At 37.9% G+C, this 27,798-nt stretch overlaps 1 protein-coding gene across 1 annotated transcript; it reads left to right on the top strand.

The window, feature by feature from the left end:
- Positions 1–96: 96 nt before the first annotated feature.
- Positions 97–27,798, top strand: TOP2A (topoisomerase (DNA) II alpha). The gene is made up of 34 exons (XM_015570907.1): positions 97–234; positions 1,406–1,558; positions 1,791–1,881; positions 2,164–2,227; positions 3,805–3,950; positions 4,123–4,220; positions 4,328–4,540; positions 4,689–4,862; positions 5,045–5,146; positions 5,254–5,391; positions 7,018–7,156; positions 8,284–8,441; positions 9,059–9,184; positions 9,752–9,862; positions 10,007–10,112; positions 10,204–10,313; positions 10,539–10,631; positions 11,213–11,327; positions 11,431–11,552; positions 12,852–13,000; positions 14,891–15,122; positions 15,313–15,447; positions 15,567–15,767; positions 15,932–16,127; positions 19,405–19,496; positions 19,823–19,981; positions 20,109–20,192; positions 21,154–21,334; positions 22,285–22,377; positions 24,434–24,586; positions 24,827–24,950; positions 25,300–25,343; positions 25,908–26,107; positions 26,678–27,798. Exons 1-34 carry the CDS (start codon positions 214–216, stop codon positions 26,801–26,803), a joined length of 4,449 nt encoding a protein of 1,482 aa, XP_015426393.1. The 5' UTR covers positions 97–213; the 3' UTR covers positions 26,804–27,798.

Below are 27,798 nucleotides of genomic sequence, written 5' to 3'. Positions count from 1 at the left end.
TACGATTGGTTTCTCAGACGAAACCTGTGAGAACGAGTCCGGATTGGCTCATCTGGTCTGGGCGGGCTAGAGGAGAGTTCAAATCGAAGTGGCGCTGCTGTCCTAACGGACGAGCGTCTGTGGAGAAGCCGCTAGCTCCGCGGTTGTCTCGTGGGTGACGTCCCGCCGGTTCAGTCGCTTGCAGGGTTCTCGAGCCCTTTCACGACCGTCACCATGGAGGTGTCACCATTGCAGGTACAGCTCGCGGAGGAGACGGGTTGTGGAGTCTGAGCGCGGCCCGCTATCTCCCTGGCTGCCGGTCAGGGGTGAGGCTCTCGGGCTGTGGTTTCCTCCCGCCCCCACGGGCTGGGAGCCTATATTCTGTGTGGAGCCCAGTCTCCTGGCTGCGTGTGATCGTGGAAAGGGGGAGACCCTTTGTGGTGCCGATACTGAAGAGTTACCGGCCGAACTGGCTTCTAGGGTGTTGTGTTTTGTGTGGTTACGGTTTCTAGGCACAGGATGCAATGGCCCCATAGTCGCTCTGTGTTATAATGGCCCGCTTGCGACTTTCCACAGAACTAGTGGTGTTCTCTCCTACCCTCCGGTTGAAAATGGGATTGAGTGGCCCTGACCTTGAAAGGTGCAGAGCAAGGCACGGTGGCCCCCCTGGGGAGCCGGCAGGCCCCGGTTGTTCACAATGTGCCCTTCCTGTGCTCACGACGTTAACGCGGCCAGCCGCTGGCCTCCCACACGGATGCTGCCGAGCCGGCATCGCTTGTGCGCCTGGGACCTAGTAGGCACTCAGTTCTATTTGCGGAGTCGATGCAAGAAGTGGGTGTATTTCATTGATGACATTTAAAACATGGGACATAGTTCCGTGTCAGATACACGTAGTGAGGTAATCCATCCGTGAAAACGACGGACACCTAGGGATGAGGTAATATATCCGTGAAAACGACGGACACCTAGGGATGAGGTAATACGTCCGTGAAAACCGACGGACACCTAGGGATGAGGTAATACGTCCGTGAAAACCGACGGACACCTAGGGATGAGGTAATACGTCCGTGAAAACCGACGGACACCTAGAGATGAGGTAATACGTCCGTGAAAACGGACGGACACCTAGGGATGAGGTAATACGTCCGTGAAAACCGACGGACACCTAGGGATGAGGTAATACGTCCGTGAAAACGGACGGACACCTAGGGATGAGGTAATACATCCGTGAAAACGGACGGACACTTAGGAATACGGCCTCAGTGACCTTAAGTCGCCATGTCTGTGCAGAGATGTAAACTCCACCCAGGCCCACCGGAGGATTGCGATTTGTTACAGTGTGCTTAGGCATATGACGGTAGACGTGTTTTGTTTATAGTTTCTGATAAACCTATAATTAAACTTCACCATTTTTTTAAATTGCTAGCCTGTAAATGAGAATATGCAAATCAACAAAAAGAAAAATGAAGATGCTAAAAAAAGACTGTCTATTGAAAGAATCTATCAAAAGAAAACGCAACTGGAACATATTTTGCTCCGTCCAGACACCTACATTGGCTCCGTGGAATTAGTGACCCAGGTACAGCCAAGCCCCTTAAACGCAGTGACTACGTAGTTAAAATGTGTGCTTTTCCTGGTTAATTTTCTATACTTTCGTGTGTTTTGAGTGTCCACTGGAATTAGCCTAAAGTATTATATATGTGTGTATGTGTGTATATATTTTTTAATCCAGAAGACCTTATAGTAATCATGATGATGAGACAGAATAAATATAGGGTAAAAATAACTATATCCCTTTGCCTTATTTCTAGCAAATGTGGGTTTACGATGAAGATATTGGCATTAACTATAGGGAAGTCACTTTTGTTCCTGGTTTGTACAAGATCTTTGATGAGATTCTAGGTGAGTAATTTCATGTATGTAAAGATCTGCTGATCAAATCCTTTATAAGAAGTTTCATTCCTAGCAAACCCTCTGTAGCCAGAGCTGTCATTTCAGTTGTTGGGAGAAGTGATGCAGTGATGTTGAATTCTTTCCTAGAAAGAGTACTATGAGTAAAAATTGCTGAATTAACACCCTGTTGATGCTACTCTTTGCTTGAGATTTTTCTTTCTATATCTTATAGTTAAGGAATTTTTTAAAATACTTTAATTTTTTACAAATGTGTATTTTATTTTCTTTTAGTCAATGCTGCAGACAACAAACAAAGGGACCCAAAAATGTCTTGTATTAGAGTCACAATTGACCCGTAAGTCTCTTGTTATTAGTCTTTTGTTTCTTATAGTTCATTGTTACTGTTAGTTGCATTTTCTTGGAATTTAGTAAAGTTGACTTATTATTTATTAATCCTCACCTGAGAATATGTTTTTACTGATTTTAGAGAGGGAGGGGGGGAGGGAGAGAGAAAGAGAGAGATGGATGGATCCACTCCCTCCCGCACATGCCCTGACCGGGATCGAACCTGCAACCAGGGCATATGCCCTGAACAGGAGGTCCCGCCACGGCAGGCTGGGAGCCTGTGTTCTGCACCCTTTTTGATGTACAGGATGATACCCAACCAACTGAGCCACCCAGTTGGGGCATAAAGTTGAATTTTTAAAATAAAAGTTTGAAGAAAAAAAAAAAAAAGGACAGAATGCTAAAATGAACAACCTCTAATACCTACTATCTATATCCAACAGTTATCAACACTGTGCCATATTTGCTTCATCTATATTTTTTCCGAATTTAAATATCAATTACAAACACTATGATGCTTCATCCCTAAATACTTCCATAACATCTCCAATAATTGCCTGAAGTATTCTGGAGTCTAGAGCTTTTGATTTTTTTCCTCCACATAATGCTATTCGAATAATAAACCAGCAGGTGGTGGTAGAGATCTAACATTTCTGATTATAAATGTTGGGTGCCCGTTTGTGGGTGGTCAGAATGCTTGTTTCACTTATTTATTTTTATCCTCACCCAAGGACACGTTTTTATTGATTTGAGAGAGAGAGGAAGGCAGGGGAGAGAAAAACATGGATGTGAGAGTGAAATGATCGGTTGCCTCCACCCGGGATTGAAGTGCAACCTGGGTATATGCCCTGACCAGGAATCGAACGTTCGATCTTTTGCTGTATGGGATAATGCTCCAACCAATTGAGTCTCATTGGCCAGGGCTTCACCTTTTTATTAGCCTATTCAAAGTCCAAATAAATTCTTAGCATTTTATTGGCAAGCAGGGAAATTTACAATTGAAGTTTTTCCCTTTCATATTTGTTTTACAATGAGATTTGTTGGGTGGGAAAGCTAAGAGAGCTAGGATAGTACAGATGATCCTCTTAAAAGCAGTATAAAAAACAACCAAAACAACAAAGATTTGACTTTGGGTGGTGGGCACACAGTGCAATAGACAGATCTTGTAACAGAAACCCACACCTGAAATCTGTATGATCATATTAATCAATGTCACCCAGTAAATTTAATTTTTTAAAGAAAAAGGCAATATAGTAATAGTTTCCAAATTTTGTTCTTATCTTTCCATTGAGCATAAGTCATTTCCCTTTGTCTATCCTAACATTTTAAAATTTCATATTTTTCAACATTATCACTGTCAGCCCAGGTGTTGGAACAGGTTTAAATTTTTATTTTCCTCTTGGCTCCTATTTCAGGAGTATCAGGGATTAAGCACAGTGAGAAAGAGAGTTCATGCTAAATTTCAGAAGAAATATATGTACAAGAGCCATAAAGAAATTAAGACTGAATTTTAGAAATAAAGGTATTTAAATATAAAACATATTTAAGCACTAACTTAACAACCAAATTCCAATCTTCTTTTCTTAGGGAAAACAATTTAATTAGTATATGGAATAATGGAAAAGGTATTCCTGTTGTTGAACACAAAGTAGAGAAGATGTATGTCCCAGCTCTCATCTTTGGACAGCTCTTAACTTCTAGTAACTATGATGATGATGAAAAGAAAGTAACAGGTAGGGTACTGAGAGAAAAAATAAACACTGTTGCTAAAAAGCAAAACAAAATAAAATATCTTAAATGACTATCTGTGGCATAAAGTTTTAAAATCTTTATAATTGCATCACTTTACCAGTGATTAAGAAATGAAGCTGTTCATGAGATAATAGTATTTATTTATTTGCCCAGGTGGTCGAAATGGCTATGGAGCCAAATTGTGTAACATATTCAGTACCAAATTTACTGTGGAAACAGCCAGTAAAGAATACAAGAAAATGTTCAAACAGGCAAGTAAATAGTTGTATATTGTACTATAGCAATTTGTGTTATTTAGTTCTAGTTTATTTGTAAGGTGACTCGAATTTTTCATCTTTTCTATTTTTTACTTCTATAGACATGGATGGATAACATGGGGAGAGCCAGTGAGATGGAACTCAAGCCCTTTAATGGAGAAGATTATACATGTATTACCTTCCAGCCCGATTTGTCTAAATTTAAAATGCAAAGCCTAGACAAAGACATTGTTGCACTAATGTTTAGAAGAGCATATGATATTGCTGGATCCACTAAAGATGTCAAAGTCTTTCTCAATGGAAATAAGCTGCCAGTAAGTGTTTTCTGGTCACGAGGCAATGTGTGATCATTGTCAAAGGCAAAATTGGTTTTCATTCAATAGCCATTTCATTAGTTTTGAAAAAATCTTAGTCTATTCTTCAGTCTAATTTTTTTTTTGTACCATTTTAATTACTATACAGGTGAAAGGATTCCGTAGCTATGTGGATATGTATTTGAAGGATAAGGTAGATGAAACTGGCAATCCATTGAAAGTTATCCATGAACAAGTAAACCACAGGTGGGAAGTATGTTTAACAATGAGTGAAAAAGGCTTTCAACAAATTAGCTTTGTCAACAGCATTGCTACTTCCAAGGTAATTTTATTCTTGAATTATTAATTATGATTTATATTTTCATACGTGTTCTTATTTTTAATATATATCAAATGAACTTGGATATTTGGCTACCTTGGTTTAAAGTAAGCTAAATTAGACTTTTATGTTTATTATAATTTTGAGGATACTGAGCTTTACAGTCTATTATTTTTCCTCATTAGGGTGGCAGGCATGTTGATTATGTAACTGATCAGATTGTGACTAAACTTGTTGATGTTGTCAAGAAGAAGAACAAGGGCGGTGTTGCAGTAAAAGCACATCAGGTATTGTATTTTAGCGGTTTTCTTTTTCCAAATGCAAGGAAGAAAAGACAGGCTATAAATAAAATATGAGTATGTTTTTAGTGATTTAATGTCAACTTTTACTGCAGGTGAAAAATCACATGTGGATTTTTGTGAATGCCTTAATTGAAAACCCAACCTTTGACTCTCAGACAAAAGAAAACATGACTTTACAAGCCAAGAGTTTTGGATCAACATGCCAATTAAGTGAAAAATTCATCAAAGCTGTGAGTACATAGAGGGAAATAAAATAATAGAAATACCTTGCTTTATTTCCCATTACTCTTTTCAGCTCTGCAGGTGATTGAGAGAGAGAGAGATAGCATTTCATATCACCATTCAGTTTAGATCACTCCTGAATTCAGCCCATCTGCTTTCCAACATCGAATGCCTAAAGTTGCTCTCAATCACACATTCAAAACTTAATTCCTTCTCACCGTATTCAGTTTATCTCCATATAAGAAAATCCTCCACCCCAAAAAAACAAAACTATTTCCTATCTTAATAAAAAGGCCCCAACCAGCCACTAGGTTGCATAAACAAGAAAGCTGGGAGCCTTCTCTTTATCCCCCCTCTCATCCATAAGAATTATCTCTTGGCCCTGGCCAGTGTTGTTCAGTGGTTGGAGCATTGGCCTATGCTATGAAGGATTGTGGGTTCGATTCCCAGTCAAGGGCACATGCCTCACTTATGGGTTTACTCCTCCATCCCCGGTCGGGGCTTGTGTGCAGGGCAACCAGACGATGTTTCTCTCTCTCTCTCTCTCTCTCTTTCTGAAAAAACAGTGGAAGAATATCCTCAAGCGAGGATCATTTCTTAGATATCTCAATCACCTTCTATTTATCATTTCTTTTCTTAATAGGTTCTTAACATTCATACAATTTTAGTCATTTCTTTGTAATACTCTTGAGTAATCTTTTTATGTTAAAGCACATGTTTTGTCTTCACTCTCTTTTGGAAGTCTTTGAGTGATTTTCACTCTTAGAAAAAGTCCAAATTGCTTAATTTGGTCTATAAGACCCTGCCATCTCCAGCCTCATTTCAGGGCACTTTTTCCTATGGCTTTAAATTACTGAAAAATATAATACTCTTCTCCTTATAACTTTTCAACATGCTTATCTCTCTCCTTGGAATGCTTTAAATCTAGTTAACTACTTTAGGTCTTCAATGTCATTTCCTCAGGAAAGCCTTTACTTTCTACACTTCTCCCCTACTAAGTTTGTCCAGTATAACACTGACATACACTATTATATGTAGCACATTTTTTTCATTTATCCATAACATTCATTACACTTGTGATTTCTCATTTTATTTGTCTCTTGTCTTTGTTGTATATTAAACTCCATGAAGACAGGGACCAGTTCTAATTTTTTTAACTGCTAGATTTTCAACATGTAGCTCAGTGTCTGGCACAATATAAGTGTGTAGTCAATAAGTATTTATTGAATAAATGAACCCAGTGGAACCAGCTTCTTCAGTAGTGATAAACTGAAACAGGAAGACCTGCCACCCTCTATCCAGAAATCGTACTTCTATCTCTTTTCAATATATATATTTTTAAATATACTTTTTTTTATTGATTTCAGAGAAGAAGGGAGAGAGATAGAAACATCAATGATGAGAGAATCATTGATTGGCTGCCTCCTGCATGCCCCCTACTGGGGATGAAGCCCACAACAGGGGCTTGTGCCCTTGACAGGAATCAAACCCAGTTCACAGGCTGATGCTCTATCCACTGAGCAAAACCAGCAAGGGCTCTTTTCAATCTTTAAATTATTTTTAGGGGGAACTCATTTATATTCTACATTTATGACTGAAATCTTCTTCCTTAACATGAATCTTCTTGTTTTCAGGCAATTGGCTGTGGTATTGTAGAAAGCATACTAAACTGGGTGAAGTTTAAGGCTCAAGTCCAGTTAAACAAGAAGTGTTCAGCTGTAAAACATAACAGAATCAAGGGAATTCCCAAACTTGATGATGCCAATGATGCAGGTACACATTTAATGTTTCCAAATTTTAAATCTTATAGTTGTTATTTTATTCATTAACAGCATACCATGCTGTTAATGGCAGTTAATATCAAGAGAATAGTTTTACTCTTAAAAATCAATGGATTCCCTTTTATTAAACATTTCCAATTAAAATAATGTCGAGATGATTATTTTGGGATATAGAACAAGAAAGTTTCATATTGATCTATAGGAAAGGGAAAAGTTTACTTCGACTCTCTTAGGTCCCTGGCTTGGTCTGAAAATTAAACTAACAAAGACAGATTAACAGGAGGAAAGCGTACAGATTAATTTAATGTAAACTTTATATAACACAGGAGGAAATGAAGCCCCAACGAAATAATTAAACCTAGGTATTTTTATGCCAGGTTTGATGAAGAGTAGAAAGTCATGGGAAAGATATGATAAGTAAAGAGTATGAGCTAAGTACAGTAAACTTGGGGAAGCTCAATGAGGCCTGTTTATTCAGATTCTTCTCAGTGTCCCTCAGTCCTGAAGTTAAGAATGCTCCTTTCCTCTGGGTATATGGAGGGCCCTTCTCACAGTGAGAGTCTTATGACCTACTTCAAGAGGGGTGAGGTCAGAGAAATCTTCCTACTTCTACCATTTTCTAAAATTCCTTCAGCTTAAAATATATGCCACGATACCATATTTTGGAGTAGCATGTAATAAACACCATCGTTAACAAATATTTTTCATGTAATATGATCAAATGAATGTTCAACAGTAGCATAAAATGAAAAATTAGCCTAAGAAACTAAGACTTTTATTTACTATGAACTTTAGCTAAAATATATATCTAACTAGAGGCCCGATACATGAAATTTGTACAAGAGTAGGCCTTCCTTCCCCCAGCTGCCGACACCAGCTTCCCTCTGGCACCCGGGACCCAGGCTTCCTTCACAGCCCCGGCTTCATCTGGAATGACATCTGGTCTAATTAGCATATTATGCTTTTATTATAGATTATTACCTCCATTTTACTCCTAGTAATTTAAATAAATTACTCTATAAATTACTAGAGTTTTATCACAAAGTTATTAACAGCATGTCTGAATTAATATTTGAGGTTGAACTAAATGTGCCAATAATTTGTGTATTTTTATTTTAGGGAGCCGAAATTCTACTGACTGCACACTTATTCTGACTGAAGGAGACTCAGCTAAAACCTTGGCTGTTTCAGGCCTAGGTGTGGTTGGGAGAGACAAGTACGGGGTTTTCCCTCTTAGAGGAAAAATACTCAATGTTCGAGAAGCTTCTCACAAACAGGTAGGATATAAAACTATCTTTAGAATTGCTATCTAGTTTTATAATGCAGGACTTGGTGCTTGTGTTTCATTCCCTCATTGGGCATTTTAAAATGTATTTTAGATAGTTTTTGTTATTTTAAGAAATTGGATACATAGAACCTACAACCTATGTGTGTTCTCTGACTGGGAATTGAACCCATAACCTTTTGGTGTGTGGACAATGCTCCAACCAACTGAGCCACCTGGCCAGGGCTATATCACGTCTTTTTTTTTTTTTTTTAATATATTTTATTGATTTTTCACAGAGAGGAAGGGAGAGGGATAGAGAGTTGGAAACATCAATGAGAGAGAAACATTGATCAGCTGCCTCCTGCACACCCCCTCCTGGAGATGTGCCTGCAACCAACGTACATGCCCTTGGCCAGAATCGAACCTTGGACCTTTCAGTCTGCAGGCCAATGCTCTATCCACTGAGCCAAACCAGTTAGGGCTATATCACGTCTTAACAGATCTTTCTGATTACTAAAGTATAGGCTAATAATAACTTAAAATACCAGAGCTCAAGAAAATCCAGGCAACATACACTGTTGTATTTTTGTTCTTTTCACATTTATAAACAATATATGTCCATTTCAGATCATGGAAAATGCCGAAATTAACAATATCATAAAGATTGTGGGTCTTCAGTACAAGAAAAACTATGAAGATGAAGATTCACTGAAGACTCTTCGTTATGGGAGGATAATGATTATGACAGATCAGGTCAGATTTGCTTTTCAGATACTTTAGATTGTTATAGTAAATTAAACATACCTTATTGTTGCATTGCTTTCCTGCGATGAAAGGAAATTACTTAACTTGGAGCTCTGGTCATTATCTCTAATCAGTATCTAAGCAGATATAGTATTATGTTTATATCATATGTACACTACATATACAGGTTAATAGTCTGGATTTGAATAGTCTTTGAATATTTTAATAGCCTTTTTTTATTAATCCCCATAGAACAGTGGTTCTCAACCTTCCTAATGCTGCAACCCTTTAATACAGTCGCTCGTGTTCTGGTGACCCCCAATTTCATTGTTACAAATTGAACGTAATTAAAGCATAGTGATTAATCACAAAAAACAATATGTAATTATATATGTGTTTTCCAGTGGTCTTAGGCGACCCCTGTGAAAGGGTCGTTTGACCCCCCAAAGGGGTCGCGACCCACAGGTTGAGAACCGCTGCCATCGAAGAAAAAATTTGAGAAATTACCCAATATGTCAATCATAATTTTTTTGAGTTCCTAAACAGTTCTATGTTTGGCCTTCCAAATATTTCTAGGACCAAGATGGTTCCCATATCAAAGGTTTGCTGATTAATTTTATCCATCACAACTGGCCCTCTCTTCTGCGACATCGTTTTCTGGAGGAATTTATCACTCCCATTGTAAAGGTATATTAACTTCTAAGATACCATAAAGGATATTTTAAGGCCCTACTTCTCAAACCTATATACACACATAACCCCAATGAAGTGTGGTGGTATGTAGGAGTACCAGCACTGTGCAAAGCCACAGCAATGTGTACTTTACCACAGGTGTCTAAAAACAAGCAAGAAATGTCTTTCTATAGTCTTCCTGAATTTGAAGAATGGAAGAATTCTACACCAAATCATAAAAAATGGAAAGTCAAGTATTACAAAGGTTTGTAATGAAACTCATAGAATTCTCATTTTGTAATATACCATTCTATAAAAGATTATAGGGGGGTAACTTGGTATTCTTGGTTATGTAGGTTTGGGCACCAGCACATCAAAAGAAGCTAAAGAATACTTTGCAGATATGAAAAGACATCGTATCCAATTCAAATATTCTGGTCCTGAAGATGATGCTGCGATCAGCCTGGTGAGTTTGAATTGTATTTCATACATACATTCTAGTTTTATAAATCACTGCTTTAGCTAGTCAATTGAAACATTTTTATATAATAGCATGTTTTCAGAAAGCATATCCCAGAGAAAGGAACCAGATATTTTTTAAAAACTGAGTTTTTGTTGTTTTAGTTTTTATACAAGAGATATTTTGGAACCTAGTAGTCCAATGACATCTTTTTCATCTCCTAATTTATAGGCCTTTAGCAAAAAACAGACAGATGATCGAAAGGAATGGTTAACTCATTTCATGGAGGACAGAAGACAACGGAAGTTACTTGGCCTTCCTGAGGTAAAAATTTTAAATATATTTAAATAAATAGTACACAAAATGTACTATTTACTGAACTTTTAGGATTGATATAACAAAATTAAGTTACTGAGTAGCTATTTCAGTAAAAAGTGTAGTTATCAATAGTTATATAAGTATTCTTATTTAGAATGCTGCATAAATCTATTGGGCATAAAAGAAATTACAAACACAGTGCACTTTTTTTCTAATTGTACAGCAGTTAAATTTACTTTATCTTTAAAACAAAATTACTTCTGCCCTGCCTGGTATGGCTCAGTTGGTTGAGTGTCATCCTGTGTGCCAAAAGGTCACTGTTTCTATGCCCAGTCAGGGCACATACTCAGGTTGTGGGTTCACTCTCCTGTCAGGGTGCATATGGGAGGCGACCAATCCATGTTTCTCCCTCTCCCTCTCTCCCCAAAATCAATAAAAATCTATTTAAAAAACAAAATACTTCTGAAAAATATTTTTAAATACTTCTGAATTTTTAAGGGGCTTAATAACTATCCTAAAAATACTGAGAGATTTCTTTATTTCATTATTTTAAACTAGATAATGTAATACTCTCTTTGGTCCCTCAGGATTACTTGTATGGGCAAACTACCACATATCTGACGTACAACGACTTCATAAACAAGGAACTTATTCTATTCTCAAATTCTGATAACGAGAGATCTATCCCATCTATGGTGGATGGTGAGTTTCAGTTTTTTAGTCTGTTTTTGTCATAACATAGAAATCAGTGCCCAGAAATGGTTAAATTGAGGATACTAATATTTGCACTTCTTTCATTTTGAAGGTTTGAAACCAGGTCAGAGAAAGGTTTTGTTTACGTGTTTCAAACGGAATGACAAGCGAGAGGTGAAGGTTGCTCAATTAGCTGGGTCAGTGGCTGAGATGTCTTCTTATCATCATGGTGAGGTAAACACACGGTCTATGTTTCCGGAAAGCATTATAGTAGAAATACCTGCAAAATTATTCTCCAAACACTTAGTGAAAATATAAGCCTGGTACATTTTGAGTGAAATCTGCCAGACTAGATATGTGCTTACACTTTCGCCTAACAAATCTATTTCTGAAAATATTCCTATAAGGATATCATAAATCTGCAAGGATCTGTGTTCAAAGATGTTTATTATAACTTTGATGTTAAATTTAGACATCAAAAGTGTCCAATGATTGGGAAATTGTTATAAATTGTGACACATCTTTGCATAGAATCATTGATATAACTGAAGTAAACCTGTCTATACTAACATTGAAGAATGTCCATGTCCTGTTGTCAGCTGGGGAAAAAAGAGGCAGAACAATACTTAAAGCAAAACGTCTACAACAATATGTTCCAAATTATTGACTTTTATTATCCCTGGAAATTAAAAAGGGCAATATTCCAATTTGTTATATATATCTGAATTGTTTGACTTTACACAAACATACATTCATTTTTTATTTTGTAATTAAATTGCTTTTTTAAAGAACTAGATTGCCATAAGTTTCTAGAACTTTAAATGTAATGATTGTCTTACTTGTTGCTTTGAATTAAAATATAGTGGTAGCCCTGGCCAGTGTGGCTTAGTTGGTTGGGCAATGCCCTGTGCACTGAGAGGTTGCTGGTTTGAGTCTGGTAGGGGCACATACCTGGGTTGTGGGCTCCATCCCTGGTAGGGGACATGCAGGAGGCATCTGAGTGATGTTATGCTCTCACATCGATGTTTCTTCTCCCTCTCCCTAAAAATCAATAAAACTATTATTTTAAAAAAATAAAATATAGTGGGTACCTAGTAAATGATCATGATTTGTTAAATGCTTACCATGCACCAGGTACAAAAGATAAGACAAATATGTATCTTACTTCAAGGTATAATCACAGTTTAACCAAGAAGAACAACACACACACACACAACTATAGAATAAAGTTATACATGCTAGAGTAGAAATGAGCGAAATATTGTAATTTGAAGTAATTTTTTATTCTGCTCTGAGTGAAGAAAGGAGCTATACCTTTTTTGATTGAAATTATTGGAAGGCAAGAGCCCTGAACTTGGAGTCCTAAGTCTGGGGTTAAAGCACTACATCTGCCATGTACACTTATCTGGGAAAAATCAGTAAACATCTATATCTCATAAACCCCTACAGGATTATAGTAAGGCTTAGGCATAATAATGGGTATGTATTATTAAACGTCTACAGATCAGATTAATGAATCTTTTCCTTCCCCAGATGTCACTAATGATGACGATTATCAATTTGGCTCAGAATTTTGTGGGTAGCAATAATCTGAACCTCTTGCAGCCCATTGGTCAGTTTGGTACCAGGCTGCATGGTGGCAAGGATTCTGCTAGTCCTCGATACATCTTCACAATGCTCAGGTGGGTAATGCTTTCAATTTCTAGTGAATTGTCATTTCCAATTTTGAAATAAGAAATTTAGTAGACAAGAATAAGTAAAAATTCAATCAGAAAATGTACTTTTGATGCAGATGCTTAGAATATTAATTTTTTAAAAACTACTCATTAAAGTTTAATTATGCTACTTTTTGCAATGAGCAGAAAGACAAAATTCTATTTCAGTTTGATAGCCATAGCCTTTGTATCCTTAGAAGTATTATTTCCTTGTGAAACTAAATGTTTTTACTTCCATTTCTTATATTTTCTTTTCTTTATATAGAGAGTGGTTCTCAACCGGGAGATATTTTGCCGCCCAGGTGACATGTAGCAATGTCTGGATACATTTTTGATTGTCATAACAATGAGAGCCACGCTACTGGCATCTAGTGGGCAGCAGCTAGGAATACTACTAAACACCCTCCAAAACACAGGACAGCCCCCCACAACAAAGAATTATCTGACCCAAAATGTCAGTAGTGCCAAGTTTGAGAGACCCTGCTGCAGAATTTGTATCAGAGTAAAGGGCTTGATTCTTCCTAATTACCACAGTTGAAATCATACTTCCTTTACAATTCTATGGAAAGTACACTATGAATGGTCAGTTTTCAGTATCATCATATTTAACCTTTCAGCAACACTGAATAGAGTTAATCACTCCATCATCCTAAAACTCTTTATTTTGGCCTCCAAAACATCCGACTTGGTTCTCCTCATTAGTCTTTTCTTTGTTGGGTGTTCTACTCATCTTCCCAACCTCTAAATGCTGGCCTGCCTCAAAGCTCCATCAGATCTTTTTCCACTAGCTGTTCTCAGTTCCCATCCATAATGATACCTCATCTATACAGTCTCATAACTCCAGCCCTGAATTTAAACTTCTATACGTCCAACTTTCCACTTATCATTTATCACTTCAATATCTAGCAAGTATCTCAAACACAAGTTCAAAACAAAATCCTGTCTCAATAAATAGAATGCCATCCTTCTAATTTTCAGGCTAAAAACCTTGAAGTCACTTAGGACAGCCAATTTTTTAAAAATAGGTCACTGGTGCAGAACCTTCCAACTGCTTCATTTAGAGTAAAATCTAAAGCCCTAGGTTAACTAACCAGACCTCACATGATCTATGCACCCACTCTCCATATCTTCTTATTCCATCTCATATTATCTCTGCTTAGAACACACCTGGCCTCTTTGTCTATACATGCCAGGCATACTCCCTCTTCAGGGCCTTTTGCTTTACTGGTCCATCTTGCTGGCAATACTCTTTCTGCAGATAACTTCCGGGTTGATTCTCTCGATTTCTTCTCAAACATTATCCTATCAGAAAGTACCTACCATTTCTTAGCACCCCTTCAATCACTCTTACCTACTTTATTTTTCTTCTTAGCATTTATTGTACCCCTGACAAAGTCTAAGTTCATATCTAGCTCCTATATTAGAATGTGAGCTCCTTGGAAGCTGAGGCTTAAGTCTGTAGTGCCTGGCACAAAGAAAGTGCTCAATAAATATTAAGAGAACATTAGCAAGTAAAGCTGAGGTAAATCCATGTATCGATATGAGCTAAAATATGTCCTTTTCGCCGAAACCGGTTTGGCTCAGTGGATAGAGCGTCGGCTTGCAGACTGAAAGGTCCCAGGTTCGATTCCGGTCAGGGGCATGTATCTGGGTTGTGGGCACATCTCCAGTGGGAGATGTGCAGGAGGCGGCTAATCGATATCTCTCTCATCGATGTTTCTGGCTCTCTATCTCTCTCCCTTCCTCTCTGTAAAAAATCAATAAAATATATATTTTTAAAAAATATGTCATTTTCATGAAGTTAAATATCAAAGCCAGTGTTTTTGTAAAATAACATTCTTTGATTGTTTCCTTTAGTCCTTTGGCTCGGTTGTTATTTCCACCAAAAGATGATCACACATTAAAGTTCTTATATGATGACAACCAACGTGTGGAGCCCGAATGGTATATCCCTATTATACCCATGGTACTGATAAATGGTGCTGAAGGAATTGGTACTGGGTGGTCCTGCAAAATCCCCAATTTTGATATTCGTGAAGTTGTGAATAACATCAGGCGTTTGATGGATGGAGAAGAGCCTTTGCCAATGGTAACTATTTTGTGTGTATTCGGAACGTTAATTTTCTTCTGGTTTCAATTCAATAGACTATACGGTTAAAGAGGCTATAAGTATACAATTTATTTCACACTTAAATGTTAGATTTATTGTTTTATGCTATTGTGATTTCTGTTTTTAGTGTCACATTCAGAAAACATTCTTTTTTTAAATACCAATTTAGCTTCCAAGTTATAAGAACTTCAAGGGTACTATTGAAGAGCTGGCTTCAAATCAATATGTGATTAGTGGTGAAGTGGCTATTCTTAATTCCACAACCATTGAAATCTCAGAGCTTCCCATCAGAACATGGACCCAGGTAAGTAATGGGGGAGTGGTGTGTGTGTGTGTATGGATCAGCCAAAACACTTTTTGTAATACTTGTTAACTATTCAGGAACCAGTGTTTCAGATACTTACAAAAGGATTATTTCTTTAGACATACAAAGAACAGGTGCTAGAACCCATGTTGAATGGCACTGAGAAGACGCCACCTCTCATAACAGATTATAGGGAATATCATACAGATACCACTGTGAAGTTTGTTGTGAAGATGACTGAAGAAAAACTGGCTGAGGCTGAGAGAGTTGGACTGCACAAAGTCTTCAAACTCCAAACTAGTCTCACATGCAACTCTATGGTATGTCTTATCTCATACAATTTATACTAAGAAAATAATATCAATTTTAAAAGGAAATCATAGGCTACTTTTATATTTTGAAAGAATAAAGTCATTTCTCTAAAACCATTAAAGTTTAGCCAACTTAGCTATTCTTGGCTCTACTCTTGTTTGTTTTTTTCCAGGTGCTTTTTGACCACGTAGGCTGTTTAAAGAAATATGACACAGTGCTTGATATTCTAAGAGACTTCTATGAACTCAGGCTTAAATATTATGGATTAAGAAAAGAATGGCTTCTAGGAATGCTTGGCGCTGAATCTGCTAAACTGAACAATCAGGCCCGCTTTATCTTAGAGAAAATAGATGGCAAAATAATCATTGGTATGTTTTTTGGATAATAACTGTCTGTACTAAACTACAATTGTGCCAAACTTTAAACATTTTTGGAGAGAGTAATGGTGGGGAGGGAGGGCAAGTCCATTTAGTTCAGTTGGCTACTTAAATGAGCATTTCTTTGAAATACTTAATTAGGTATCTTATAGTTTGAAACACATAGTTTTTACTAGATTGAACATTTTGAGAAATCAAAATTTAGTTGACATTTAGACAGATAAGAGCCAGAAGAGGTTCCTATATAAACTACTTGATAAGAGAAAAGTCTTATAGGAAACTGGAGGCCCGGTGCATGAAATTTGTGCATTGGGGGGCGGGGGAGGGTCCCTCAGCCCAGCAGTTGGACATCCCTCTCGCAGTCTGGGACCCCTCGCTCCTTACACCCACCTGCTCACTGCTCCTTAGCACTGCCTCAGAGGTGGGAGAGGCTCCTGCCACTGCTGCTGTGAGCCTGACTTCTGGCTGAGCAGCGCTTCCCCTGTGGAAGTGCACTGACCACCAAAGGGAAGCTCCTGCATTGAGCATCTGCCTGCTAGTGGTCAGTACACATCATAGCAACCAGTTGTTCCGCTGTTTGGTTGATTTGCATATTAGGCTTTTTTATTATCTACTAGAGGCCCAGTGCACAAAATTTGTGCATGGGGGGAGGCGGGTCCCTCAGTCTGGCCTGCACCCTCTCCAATCTGGGATCAAGCCTAAACTGGCAGTTGGACATCCCTTTTGCAATCTGGGACCACTGACTCCTAACCAGTCACCTGCCTGCCCGATTGCCCCTAACTGCTCTCCCCTGCCGGCTTGATCCCCCTACCTGCTCTCCCTTGCTGTCCTGATCCCCTTACCTGCTCTCCCCTGCTGGCCTGATCACCCCTAACCGCTCTGTCTCGGCCCACACCACAGTGGCTATGTCTGGTCTAATTAGTATATTACCCTTTTATTAGTATAGATAATAATAAAGGCATAATATGCTAATTCAACCAGACATCTTTCCAGATGACCTTCTGGATGAAACTGGGGCTGTGAGGGAAGCCCAGGTCCTGGGTGCCAGAGGGAAGCCGGTGCCAGCAGCTGGGGGAAGGAAGTCCTACTCTTGCATGAATTTCATGCATCGGGCCTCTAGTATAGGATAAAGGGCTTTTGAAGTAAGATTATAAATGGCTTCTATTATAAGTAAATTGTGTACTTAAGCCTGAAAGGTCATGTCTTAGGGATTTTTTTAAAGACATTCTAGCTCTGGCTGGTGTGGCTCAGTTAAAGCATCGTCCCCTACACCAAAAGGTGACAGATTCATGGCACATACCCAGACTGCAGGGTCCACACCTGGTCGGGGCACATGCAGGAGGCAATGGATCAGTTCTCTCTGATCCTCTCTCAATTAAAAAAAAAAAAATTGAAGCAGCGGGTGGGGGGTTTTACTGACTAAAAAGCTTGGAATAAAAGGAAGATGGGCTAGAGCTATCCAGGCTCAGCCACCTCGTGTGCGGATGATCAAATAGATTTATAATACCTCACACACACACAAAAAAGGTGAAAAGAGATAGCTTAGTTCTGACCAAAGCTAACTAGAAAAGCTGGGCAACTAACACATGCTACTAGGTTATAGTAGCAAATCCCCAAAATATGACAACACGAATTCCTAGTGATCACAGGAAATTTTTCTGGTGGTACACAAAAATGTTTAATTTGTTATATCTTCAATTTCATGAATATTTTAAAAAATAATAACACTAGTATATCAACCCCTTAATTTCACAGCTATTATTACTTAAAACAAGATTAAAATAAGTAATATTAGACATGACTCAAAGAAAAACAAAAAGTAAAGGTTGTATTGACTACTGTAAACATTGGAAGAAAGGTTCTATAGGAAAGGGGGATGAGCCCTGGCTGGGTAGCTCAGGTGGTTAGAGTGTCATCCTGATATGCCAAGGTTGCAGGTTTGAGCTCCAGTCAAGGCACGTACAAGAATCAACCAATGAATGCATGGATAGATGGAACATAGCAATGTTTCTCTCTCAAATCAGTAAACTAAAAAAAAAAAAAAAATTGGGGGGTAACAAAGGCAACATGGAAAACTCAATATTTGGGTGATGGCACTAAAAACTTGCCTGATCATATATTGAAATTTTTAAAAAACCAGGGTCTATAATTGAGATAGAGACCAAAAATAAAGATTTGGATTATCTTTTGTTAAAGAGTTATGATTAGATCATAACCTCATATGATTTGACTGCCCTCTTGTGGTAATTTACATTTGTCAGTATTTTAGGGCAGTGATTTTCCACTGGTATGCTGCAAGAATTTTTTTAAATGCAATACCTGACTATTTAGTCAGGGTCACTGACCTCTTTCCCGTAGGTTGTCAAGTTAAAAAAATGACAGCAGCCAACATAACAATAGCTGTCTGGTATGAATGAATTAACTTATTTTTTGGTTAGGTCAGCAAAAATTTTTTTGATGTGCAGTAGAATTTTAGTGATTAGTTTGTGTGTGCCATGAAATGAAAAAGGTTTAAAATCACTGGTTTTAAGGAGAATACTTAACTTCAGCTGACCCTTGAACACCATGGGATTTTTTTGGTGTCTTTTTTTTAACCCTCACCCAACGATACATTTTTATTGATTTTTTTTTAGAGCAAGAGGAGGAGAAAGAAAGAGAAACATTAATGTGAGAGGGAAACAACATCCATAGGTTGCCTCCCGTACACACCCTGACCAGGAATCAAACCCACAACCTTTTTGGTGTACACGATGATACTCCAACCAACTGAGCCACCTGGCCAGGGTGACGCACACAGATTTGAACTGTGTGGGTACACTAATTTTTTTAAATAACTATTTTGGAAAATTCTGGAAGGTTTGTGAAAATTTGAAAAAAACAGATGAACCTTGTGATTTTCTTAATATTTTCTTTTCTCTTGCTTTATTATAAAAATACAGTATATAATACACATAACACAGAAAATATGTGTTAATCGACTGTTGATGTTATTGGTAAGGCTTCCAGTCAACAGTAGACTATTAGTAGTTAAGTTTTAGGGGAATCAAATTATATGGAGCTTTTCAACTATTCAAGAGGTTGGTGCCCCTAATCCCCATTGTTCAAGGGTCAGCTATATATATCAGAATGTACAAATTTATGCAAGATAAAAACAGTTTACTAGTTTCCAGTCCTAATCTTTTGAATTACTATGGTAAAATCTTATTACTTTCCTAAAATATTACTCGAAACCAACTATTACCTCTGTTTATGTTTTTTTTTTAAATAGAAAATAAGCCCAAAAAAGAATTAATTAAAGTTTTGATTCAGAGGGGATATGATTCGGATCCTGTGAAGGCTTGGAAAGAAGCCCAGCAAAAGGTAATTTCTTGGTTAACATTTTTCTATGTTATTATGACTGTATAATCTGCCCTAACCGGTTTGGCTCAGCAGATAGAGCGTTGGCCTACAGACTGAAAGGTCCCAGATTCGATTCCGTTCAGGGGCATGTACCTTGGTTGCGGGCACATCCCCAGTAGGGAGTGTGCAGGAGGCAGCTGATCGATGTTTCTCTCTCATCGATGTTTCTAACTCTATCCCTCTCCCTTCCTCTCTGTAAAAAATCAATAAAATATAAAAAAAAGACTATAACCTAATGTCTATGTTTCATATTTCCTATTAAAACTACATTTTAATTCTTCCCATAGGTTACAGAAGAAGAAGAAAATGAAGAGAGTGACAATGAAAAGGAAACTGAAAAAAGTGACTCTGCAACTGGACCAACTTTCAACTACCTTCTTGATATGCCACTTTGGTATCTAACTAAAGAAAAGAAAGATGAACTGTGTAAACAAAGAAATGAAAAAGTGAGTTATTGATGGATGATACATTTTGCTTAGTTATGTTCTAACTATGAAAGTAGAAACGTGTGCTTCATGAAAATACTGTTTATGCATATAAATTAACTCTTAATTTGCTGACTATCTTATCAAGGAACAAGAGCTGGAAACATTAAAGAGAAAGAGTCCATCGGATTTGTGGAAAGAAGACTTGGCTGCTTTTATTGAAGAGCTGGAGGTGTGTAGATTATAATGTCCATTTTAGAATTTTTACTAATGAAATAATAGGTTCTATCAATATACCTTTTTATCAAGAAATTTCACAATTGGCAGTAGAAAGAATATGGAGGCAAAAGGAAATATTACAAGATAACACATAAAAGAACAAACTGTTTTAAACTAGTTAGAATAAAGTAAATGATGCCAGGAAACATACTAACCTGGAAGTTTCTGGACAAAGAGGAAGAGGGAAGGAGGACAAGAGTTGATTTTTGACCTATTGGGACTAAGAAGATAAGAACTTAAATGTGAAAAGAAGACCAACCCAACCCAGTCCTCCAAATCAACCTAAAAGGACAGAAACAGTTTATCTTCAGGGCTAGCAAATTAGTAGTTTCGAAGATCCTGTTAATTTCACTGTTCGGTTTTCCTACATTTTAACATAAAAAAAAGCATTTCACAAATGAAGCTAAAAGGATTACCATGCAAATTTATATTATTGCATTATTGCATTCAATATGATGTGCAGCTTACAATCAGTTGATTGGATAAGAATACATTACTAGAATTACATCCTTACTTTTTGATTTTACAAATATGTATATATGTATTTTATCCCTAACCTACTTTGCCCTTTTTATCCTCAGAAATATTCAGTGGGAAAATCAAGATTAGAACCCAATCTTCTATCCCCACACTGTTCGAAGTGTGTCTTAATTATATTTTCACTGTTGTGGTGGTATACTTAGATATGGAACAGGTTTTCACAAATTTATTTTAAGATATAACTAGTTGAAACCTGTTTAACACATTAAGCGTCAGTCACCGGTGACTGACACTATACTTTCTGTCCAGAAGATAGAACAGGCTGGGCGCTTAACATGTTAATTTTTGTCTTTTTTGCTATCCCTATGAAGTAATAAAGATGTTATAATGCCTTTGTTAGCTTATAAACTTGCTTTCTTCTGTCCCTCTTTTAGGCTGTTGAAGCCAAGGAGAAACAAGATGAACAAGTAGGGCTTCCTGGGAAAGGGGGGAAAGGAAAGGGGAAGAAAACACAAATGGCCGAGGTGCTGCCTTCTCCGAGTGGAAGAAGAGTCGTGCCCCGGGTGACCACAGAGATGAAAGCAGAGGCCCCACAACCTTGGCATATCAGGATGACACTCTTTAGCAACTGATGTGCCCAGCCAGGGTATAACATTCCTTTCTTATGAGCCTGATTTTTTTAATGTTTAAATATCTTGAAAAAGTCATACCTTTATTTGTACCTTTATTCAGAGTTCTTAACCAGACCCAAAGAAAAAAAATCACTTTGACCGGATATAGATGTGTATACTTAACCTTATATTATTCCAAGTACAGTAAACCCTTGATTTTTGCAGACCTCAATTTAATGGACTTCGGACAAATTTAATGGACAAAATTTCTAGTCTGTATGTCACATGTGAAAATTAACACCTTGTTAACTTTTAAATGCTTTTAACCAAGATTTGCTTATAATTAAGTTAACAGGTTATATTTTTTGTTATTAATTCATTGTTATTTTTAACAAATTTTAGGGAATAGGCTATATGTTGGAAAAAACACTAGTGATTTTGCCGACATAAAGATCACATATCTATAACTATAGTCTACATATTTAACTCAAAGTGTCATTGCTCATAAACAATGTCCAGTGATTAGCACATGTTCACACTGCATTTGTTTGTACAAGGTAATTGGTTCTCTTGTCAGTGGCATGACTTTCTGCAGTAGTTTTAATACATGCTAAGTCAGTGTTCTGACGTGCTAAGGCATGCTCCAGCAGTGTGCATTTGTTACTGTGAAGTGACTGGTGAATGCACGCATTTATTAGACCTATTCAATATGTAAACTTTTCTGTGAAATTAAACTTCTAACTACACAAACGTGTCTACATAAGTGAAAACAGGTAAACTCACTAATTTGTCAATTTTTAAACATGCACATTCAGAAAACCTACTTTGGTGTATATATATGTAATGGACTTTCAGCTTTAATGGGCACCCCCTCTCCCAAATTAATCTGTTATATCGAGGTTTTACTGTAATAAAATTTGGCAGAGCTTGACCATTTTCATCTTATAATCTTTTAGAATGAAAATACTGAAGGAAGCCCTCAAGAGGACAGTGTGGAACCAGAAAGCCTAAAACAAAGATTAGAGAAGAAACAGAAAAGAGAACCAGGTATTAAAACATTTTAAGGAAAATAGTAGAGTTGAGATAAAATTGTTTGTTACCTAGCACATTCCACATAGATATTCAATAAATTCTTAGTGTGTAACATGAAGGAGAGCTATATCTGAAATAGTTTGAACCTCACTAATAATTGTCTTTGGGATTTGATTTGAGTAGAGATCATTTTGTAATGAAATATTTGTTAATTTGGCAACTTGGATTCCTCAGTTGGGATCCAAAGAAAACAAACTCAGTTAATTAGATTTCTCCTTCTAGCCAGTTAAAAGCTTGAGTACAGTGACCGCATCTTAGTCATGTTTATATTATCCCTACAGTTTAAGATTAATGCCTTTATTGAGTATCTACTTTGTTTAAATTCCTCATTGAGTTATTGACATACCAAATTCATGCTGTAAAGTGGACCAGTTAATGGTATTCTCCAAAGTTTAGAACAATTTCTTGCCCCCACAAAAGAAACACTGTACTCATTGAAGGTCACTCCCCATTTCCTCCCAACTCCTCCTCCCGTTAGGCAACCACTAATCTAATTCTATCTCTAGATTTACCTATTCTAGACGTTTTATAAATAGAAATCATATAATACGTGGTCTTTTATGTCTGGCTTCTTTCACTTAGCATAATGTTTTCCAGGGTCATCCATGTAATAAACATGTATCAATACTTCCTTCATTTTTATTGCCAAATAATATTTCATTGTAGAGATACTAGATTTTGTTTTGTTCATCAATTGATAGGTATTTGGATTGTTTCATTGGGAGGAATTGACCTCCAGGCCAAACTGGCTGTAAGGACCAGCTATGGCTACAGTGGGAGAGCTGCTGTGCAGAAACACCCCTATGGAGCAGGACTTGCTTCAGTGGGACTTTGGTGCTCACTGAGTCTGCCCCACGAATGTGTTGCTAATGGATGTATAGATATATAATCTGCTATGGTCTGAAGATGTCCACTGGGAGCATTGCCTCTAGGGCCTCCAGGGAGGTGCAGCCAGCCACTGCCTGGGGGCACCCTGCAGGAGCTATTTGTATTGGGTATGGAGGTGCCCAAGCAAGGTGCAGCTGTGAAGCAAGTTAGGCTCATGCTCCAGCAGGGTCTTGCGCCTTTTTTGCTAAACCCTGCTGCAGCTTGTTTGCAATATTTTAGCACAGTCTGAAGCCTGAGCAAGAACAAACCGCTGCAAAGAGGTTGGGTGGGGTTGCAAATTAGATGGGGCAGGGTCTCAGGGAATAACCAGGATGGAGCAAACAGGTAAGGCTGCCAGTCATCCCTGCAACTGGGGAGGTCCTAGCACAGGAACCCCTTAGAGAACCCAGGTCTGGGAGAAAGCTGCCCCCAAGTTCCTGCCCCGATGCCAGACAATCCAGTTCCTCCCCTTATGTGTCTGGGTCCCCTGGAGCCTCCTCCTGATGCTACAGCTCAGAGGAAGCAGGACATTCAGTTCAGTTCCTGCACCAGCCCTTTAAAAGGAACACCTGAGTCTCCAGCAGTCTCCGTGTCACTGAGCCCCAATACCTGCTGGTTTTTACAGCCTGTAGTTATGGGGACTTCTTTTCCCAGCTCTGGGAGCCTGGGCTGGGGGGATCTGGTATAGGACTGGGACCCCTTGCTCCTCACAGGCAGCCTCCACAGAGACCGTCTCTCTCCCTATTAAAAAAGCAGCACACGTGGGTGCCAGTCCAGCCTGTTCAGTGCCTCTGCCCCTCCTACCAGTCTCAGTATGCTTTCTTCTTTACTTCTCTAGTTGTCGGACTTCCATTCAGCACCCTTTTAGGAGGTTCTGAATGATAATTGTTCTGTATTTTAGTTGTAATTTTGATGTGGCTGTAGGAGGCTGCGAGTACAGGCGATTTACCTACACCGCCATCTGTTTTCTGCAACACGTATTATGGGATTCATTGACTAAGCTATATGCTCCATGAGAAGAGACTTCTGTTTCTGTTCACCATTGTATTCCAATACTAACCCAGAGCTCAAGAAATATTTGAAGGATGAATGATAGAGAAAAGTGGGTCTAAGAATATGTAAAGTTGGTTAATCTCCCTTCTAGGTAACAAAGCAAAGAAACAAACCACATTGCCATTTAAACCAATCCAAAAAGGAAAGAAGAAAAACCCCTGGTCTGATTCGGAATCAGATATGAGCGGTAATGAAAGTGATTTTGATGTCCCTCCACGAGAAGTAGAGCCACGAAGAGCAGCAAGTAAGAAAAACTGACGAATATGTAGATACACTAAGATTTTAATGGCCAATATATATTTCAGGGCACTTAATCTCAGAAATTGTTCTATCTTAGAGCAGTGATTATATTTAAAAAATTTTAAACTAAAGCATCTTTTAGGAAATTAAACTGAAGCTGAAATCTTCATGAAATGTTATATCAATCTGTGAATCAAATAGTCTATTACCCCTTTGATTATTTGTATATGTATGTTTTTAATAGCAAAAGCCAAATTCACAGTGGATTTGGATTCAGATGAAGATTTCTCAGATATGGATAAAAAAAGTGGAGATGAAGATTTTGTCCCATCAGATGCTAGTCCAGTTAAGACCAAAACTTCCCCAAAGTAAGTATCTTTTCTAATATGGGTTTTTTCATGATTTTTCTTAATATATTTTATTGATTTTTTTTTTTTATAGAGAGGAAGGGAGAGGGATAGAGAGTTAGAAACATCGATGAGAGAGAAACATGAATCAGCTGCCTCCTGCACAACCCCTACTGGGGATGTGCCCACAACCAAGGTACATGCCCTTGACCGGAATCGAACCTGGGACCTTTCAGTCCACAGGCCGACGCTCTATCCACTGAGCAAAACTGTTTCGGGCTATCATGATTATTTTTAATAGCTGATGATGTATTCTTTGTTGTTTGACACATTTAGAATTGGTTCTCAGGATGTAATTTTTTTCTTCTAGACATACGAACAAAGAACTGAAGCCACAGAAGAGCACCACATCAGGTGTGTACTAAGTAAAAAGAGGGAGCCGTCTGCTTTCCTGGGGTGCTCAGATCCACCTGGGTTCTAATGCAGACTACGTTAGCCAATCCTTGCCTTTGAAAATAAATGTGGGTTCTCATTAGCATTACATTGATGTTGTTCATTAGGTTTAATTTTGCAAATAAAGAGGTTCTACATTTAATGTGCTGCCCAGCTGGCATGCCTCAGTGGTTGAAAGTCAACCTATGAAACAGGAGGTCACATGACAGTAAAGAAAACATCGGCAAAAAGCCTGTCTTAGAGATGTGTTAATAATATTGGGATTAACTAATATTGGTTGCCACAAGTCAATCTTAATTTTTTATTCCCAAAGCTTACTACTGATATTAAAATTAAGTCTTTTCCAAATGAAAGCAAATCTAATCTTTAGATGTTTATAATAAAAAATGGTGGTTAAAAGGTCTAAGATTAGCATGTTTCTCAAAATGCCAGGCATTATCTAACTCATTGCTATGACCAGGACAGGATTTATCCACAGTTGCAAATGTTAGAGTGGCCACGATGAATGCTTGTGTTGACTTGCAGGTCAGTCTTCCACCTCCACTACAGGTGCCAAAAAAAGGGCTGCACCAAAAGGAACTAAAAAGGATCCAAGCTTGACTTCCGATGTCCCTCAAAAGCCAGATGCCCCCAAAACCAAGATTCGCCGCAAAAGGAAGGCATCCTCTTCTGATGATTCCGACTCTAATTTTGAGAAAATGATTTCTAAAGCAGTCACAGGCAAGGTGGGTGTTTATCCTAATTCTTTGCTGTAGGTGGATTTTGTTTTTGGTGTGTGTGTGTGTGTGTGTGTGTGTGTGTGTGTGTGTGTGTGTGTGTGTGTTAATCTTCAACCAAAGAATATTTTTCCATGGATTTTTAGAGAGAGTGGAAAAGAAAGGGAAAGACAGAGAGAAATATCGATGTGAGAGAAATATATCGATTGGTTGCCTCCTGCAGGAGCCCTGATCAGGGCCCAGGCTGGGGAGGAGCCTGCAACTGAGGTATGTACCCTTGACCGGAATCAAACCCAGGACCCTTCAGTCCTCAGGCAGACACTCTATCCACTGAGCTAAACTGGTTAGGGCTGCTGTAGGTGTTTTAAAACATAACCAAGCTTTGCCCTTAATAATTTAGCACATTTGTAAGAAAATTTAAATCCCAATTCATTAGCTTTTACTGTATTTAGTTTAGTAACAAAGTTACATACCTCTTAGTCCATGAGAGAGTTGTCTTAGACTTAGATTACATATTTTTTACATTGAAATTTCTGCTGTCGGGTTGACATGTGCAAATTACTTTGGCTTTTCTTTTAGAAATCCAAGGGGGAGAGTGATGACTTCCATATGGACTTGGACTCAGCTGTGGCTCCTCGGGTAAAATCTGGACGGACAAGGAAACCTATTAAGTACCTCGAAGAATCAGATGAAGATCTGTTTTAAAATGTGAGGTGACTATTTTAAGTAATGGTCTTATTGAGCTGAAGACTGGTTTTAAAGTTACCTCAATCTTTTTTTTTGTTTGTTTCCTCCCCTATGAATTTAGTTTGGGGAAGATAGTTTTAATCTGGAACCATCAAAGTGAAGTGTGTAGACCGCAGTGTCCCTTATCTCTTTATAACACCATCTAAAGGGTGGTCCATCTCACGGGCATTGTTTTCTTCTCTGCTTTGTCTATGTTTTTAGTCTATTTTCTTGTGTCTTTAAAATCTGATTTTACTTCTGGACTCTAGAGATAGTTATGCAGTAGTCACTTCAGCATAATGTAGTTTATTGGCCATATATTAAGCTAGAACTGGAGCACTTTGATATAAGTGTCTATCTACTGTACCTCCTTTCCTACTTTCATAAATAGGAGATAAAGCATGATTAATTCTGTTTTCTCTTTGTGGTATAGGTAATTTTCCATCAGATAGAATTTTGTAGTTTTAGTACAAAATATACTCCCCAGTCAGCCTTTTTTGAATTTTTGTTCAAGTAATGAGAAGTTGCTTATATTCTTCATATTCTTCAGAATATCAGCAGAAGCTAAAGAAAAAACACCCTGGCTGTTTAACCTCAACACAGACATGAGGATGAAGGAAATTATACCCTAAGTTATGTGACTATCTCAACTTTTCACTTTTCTCCTCTTGCTGCCTCTGAGTCTGAATTTCCCAAAAACAAATTTCTATAGAGTGTTGGATTGCAGAAGAGTGAGCTCAATATTTACTCAAAGATGTTACATATTTTATTGATTCCATACTCAGCAATTAGTTGTTATATCCATTTTAGGAAATCTCTGTAATTTTCAACTTGCAAACTTGTTATGACCTTTCTGCCTTTTACATGTGTGTGACTTCAGTGGTGTTATCAATGTTGTAAATATTTAATATGTATTTCTATTTAGCTTAATTCCAACAATTTTGTACTTCAATAAAACATTCTAAACATTGCAA

Source organism: Myotis davidii, unplaced genomic scaffold (genome assembly GCF_000327345.1).
Source record: "Myotis davidii unplaced genomic scaffold, ASM32734v1 scaffold327, whole genome shotgun sequence".
NCBI lineage: Eukaryota > Metazoa > Chordata > Mammalia > Chiroptera > Vespertilionidae > Myotis > Myotis davidii.
This window is presented reverse-complemented; position numbering and strand designations above follow the sequence as displayed.

Bases quoted from the DNA above. Each gene is read 5' to 3' on its own strand.
- TOP2A (XM_015570907.1), top strand. From the start codon at position 214: ATGGAGGTGTCACCATTGCAG. The intron at 9,863-10,006 runs GTATATTAACTT...ACTTTACCACAG, and splicing joins TTATCACTCCCATTGTAAAG to GTGTCTAAAAACAAGCAAGA. The intron at 13,001-14,890 runs GTGGGTAATGCT...TGTTTCCTTTAG, and splicing joins TACATCTTCACAATGCTCAG to TCCTTTGGCTCGGTTGTTAT.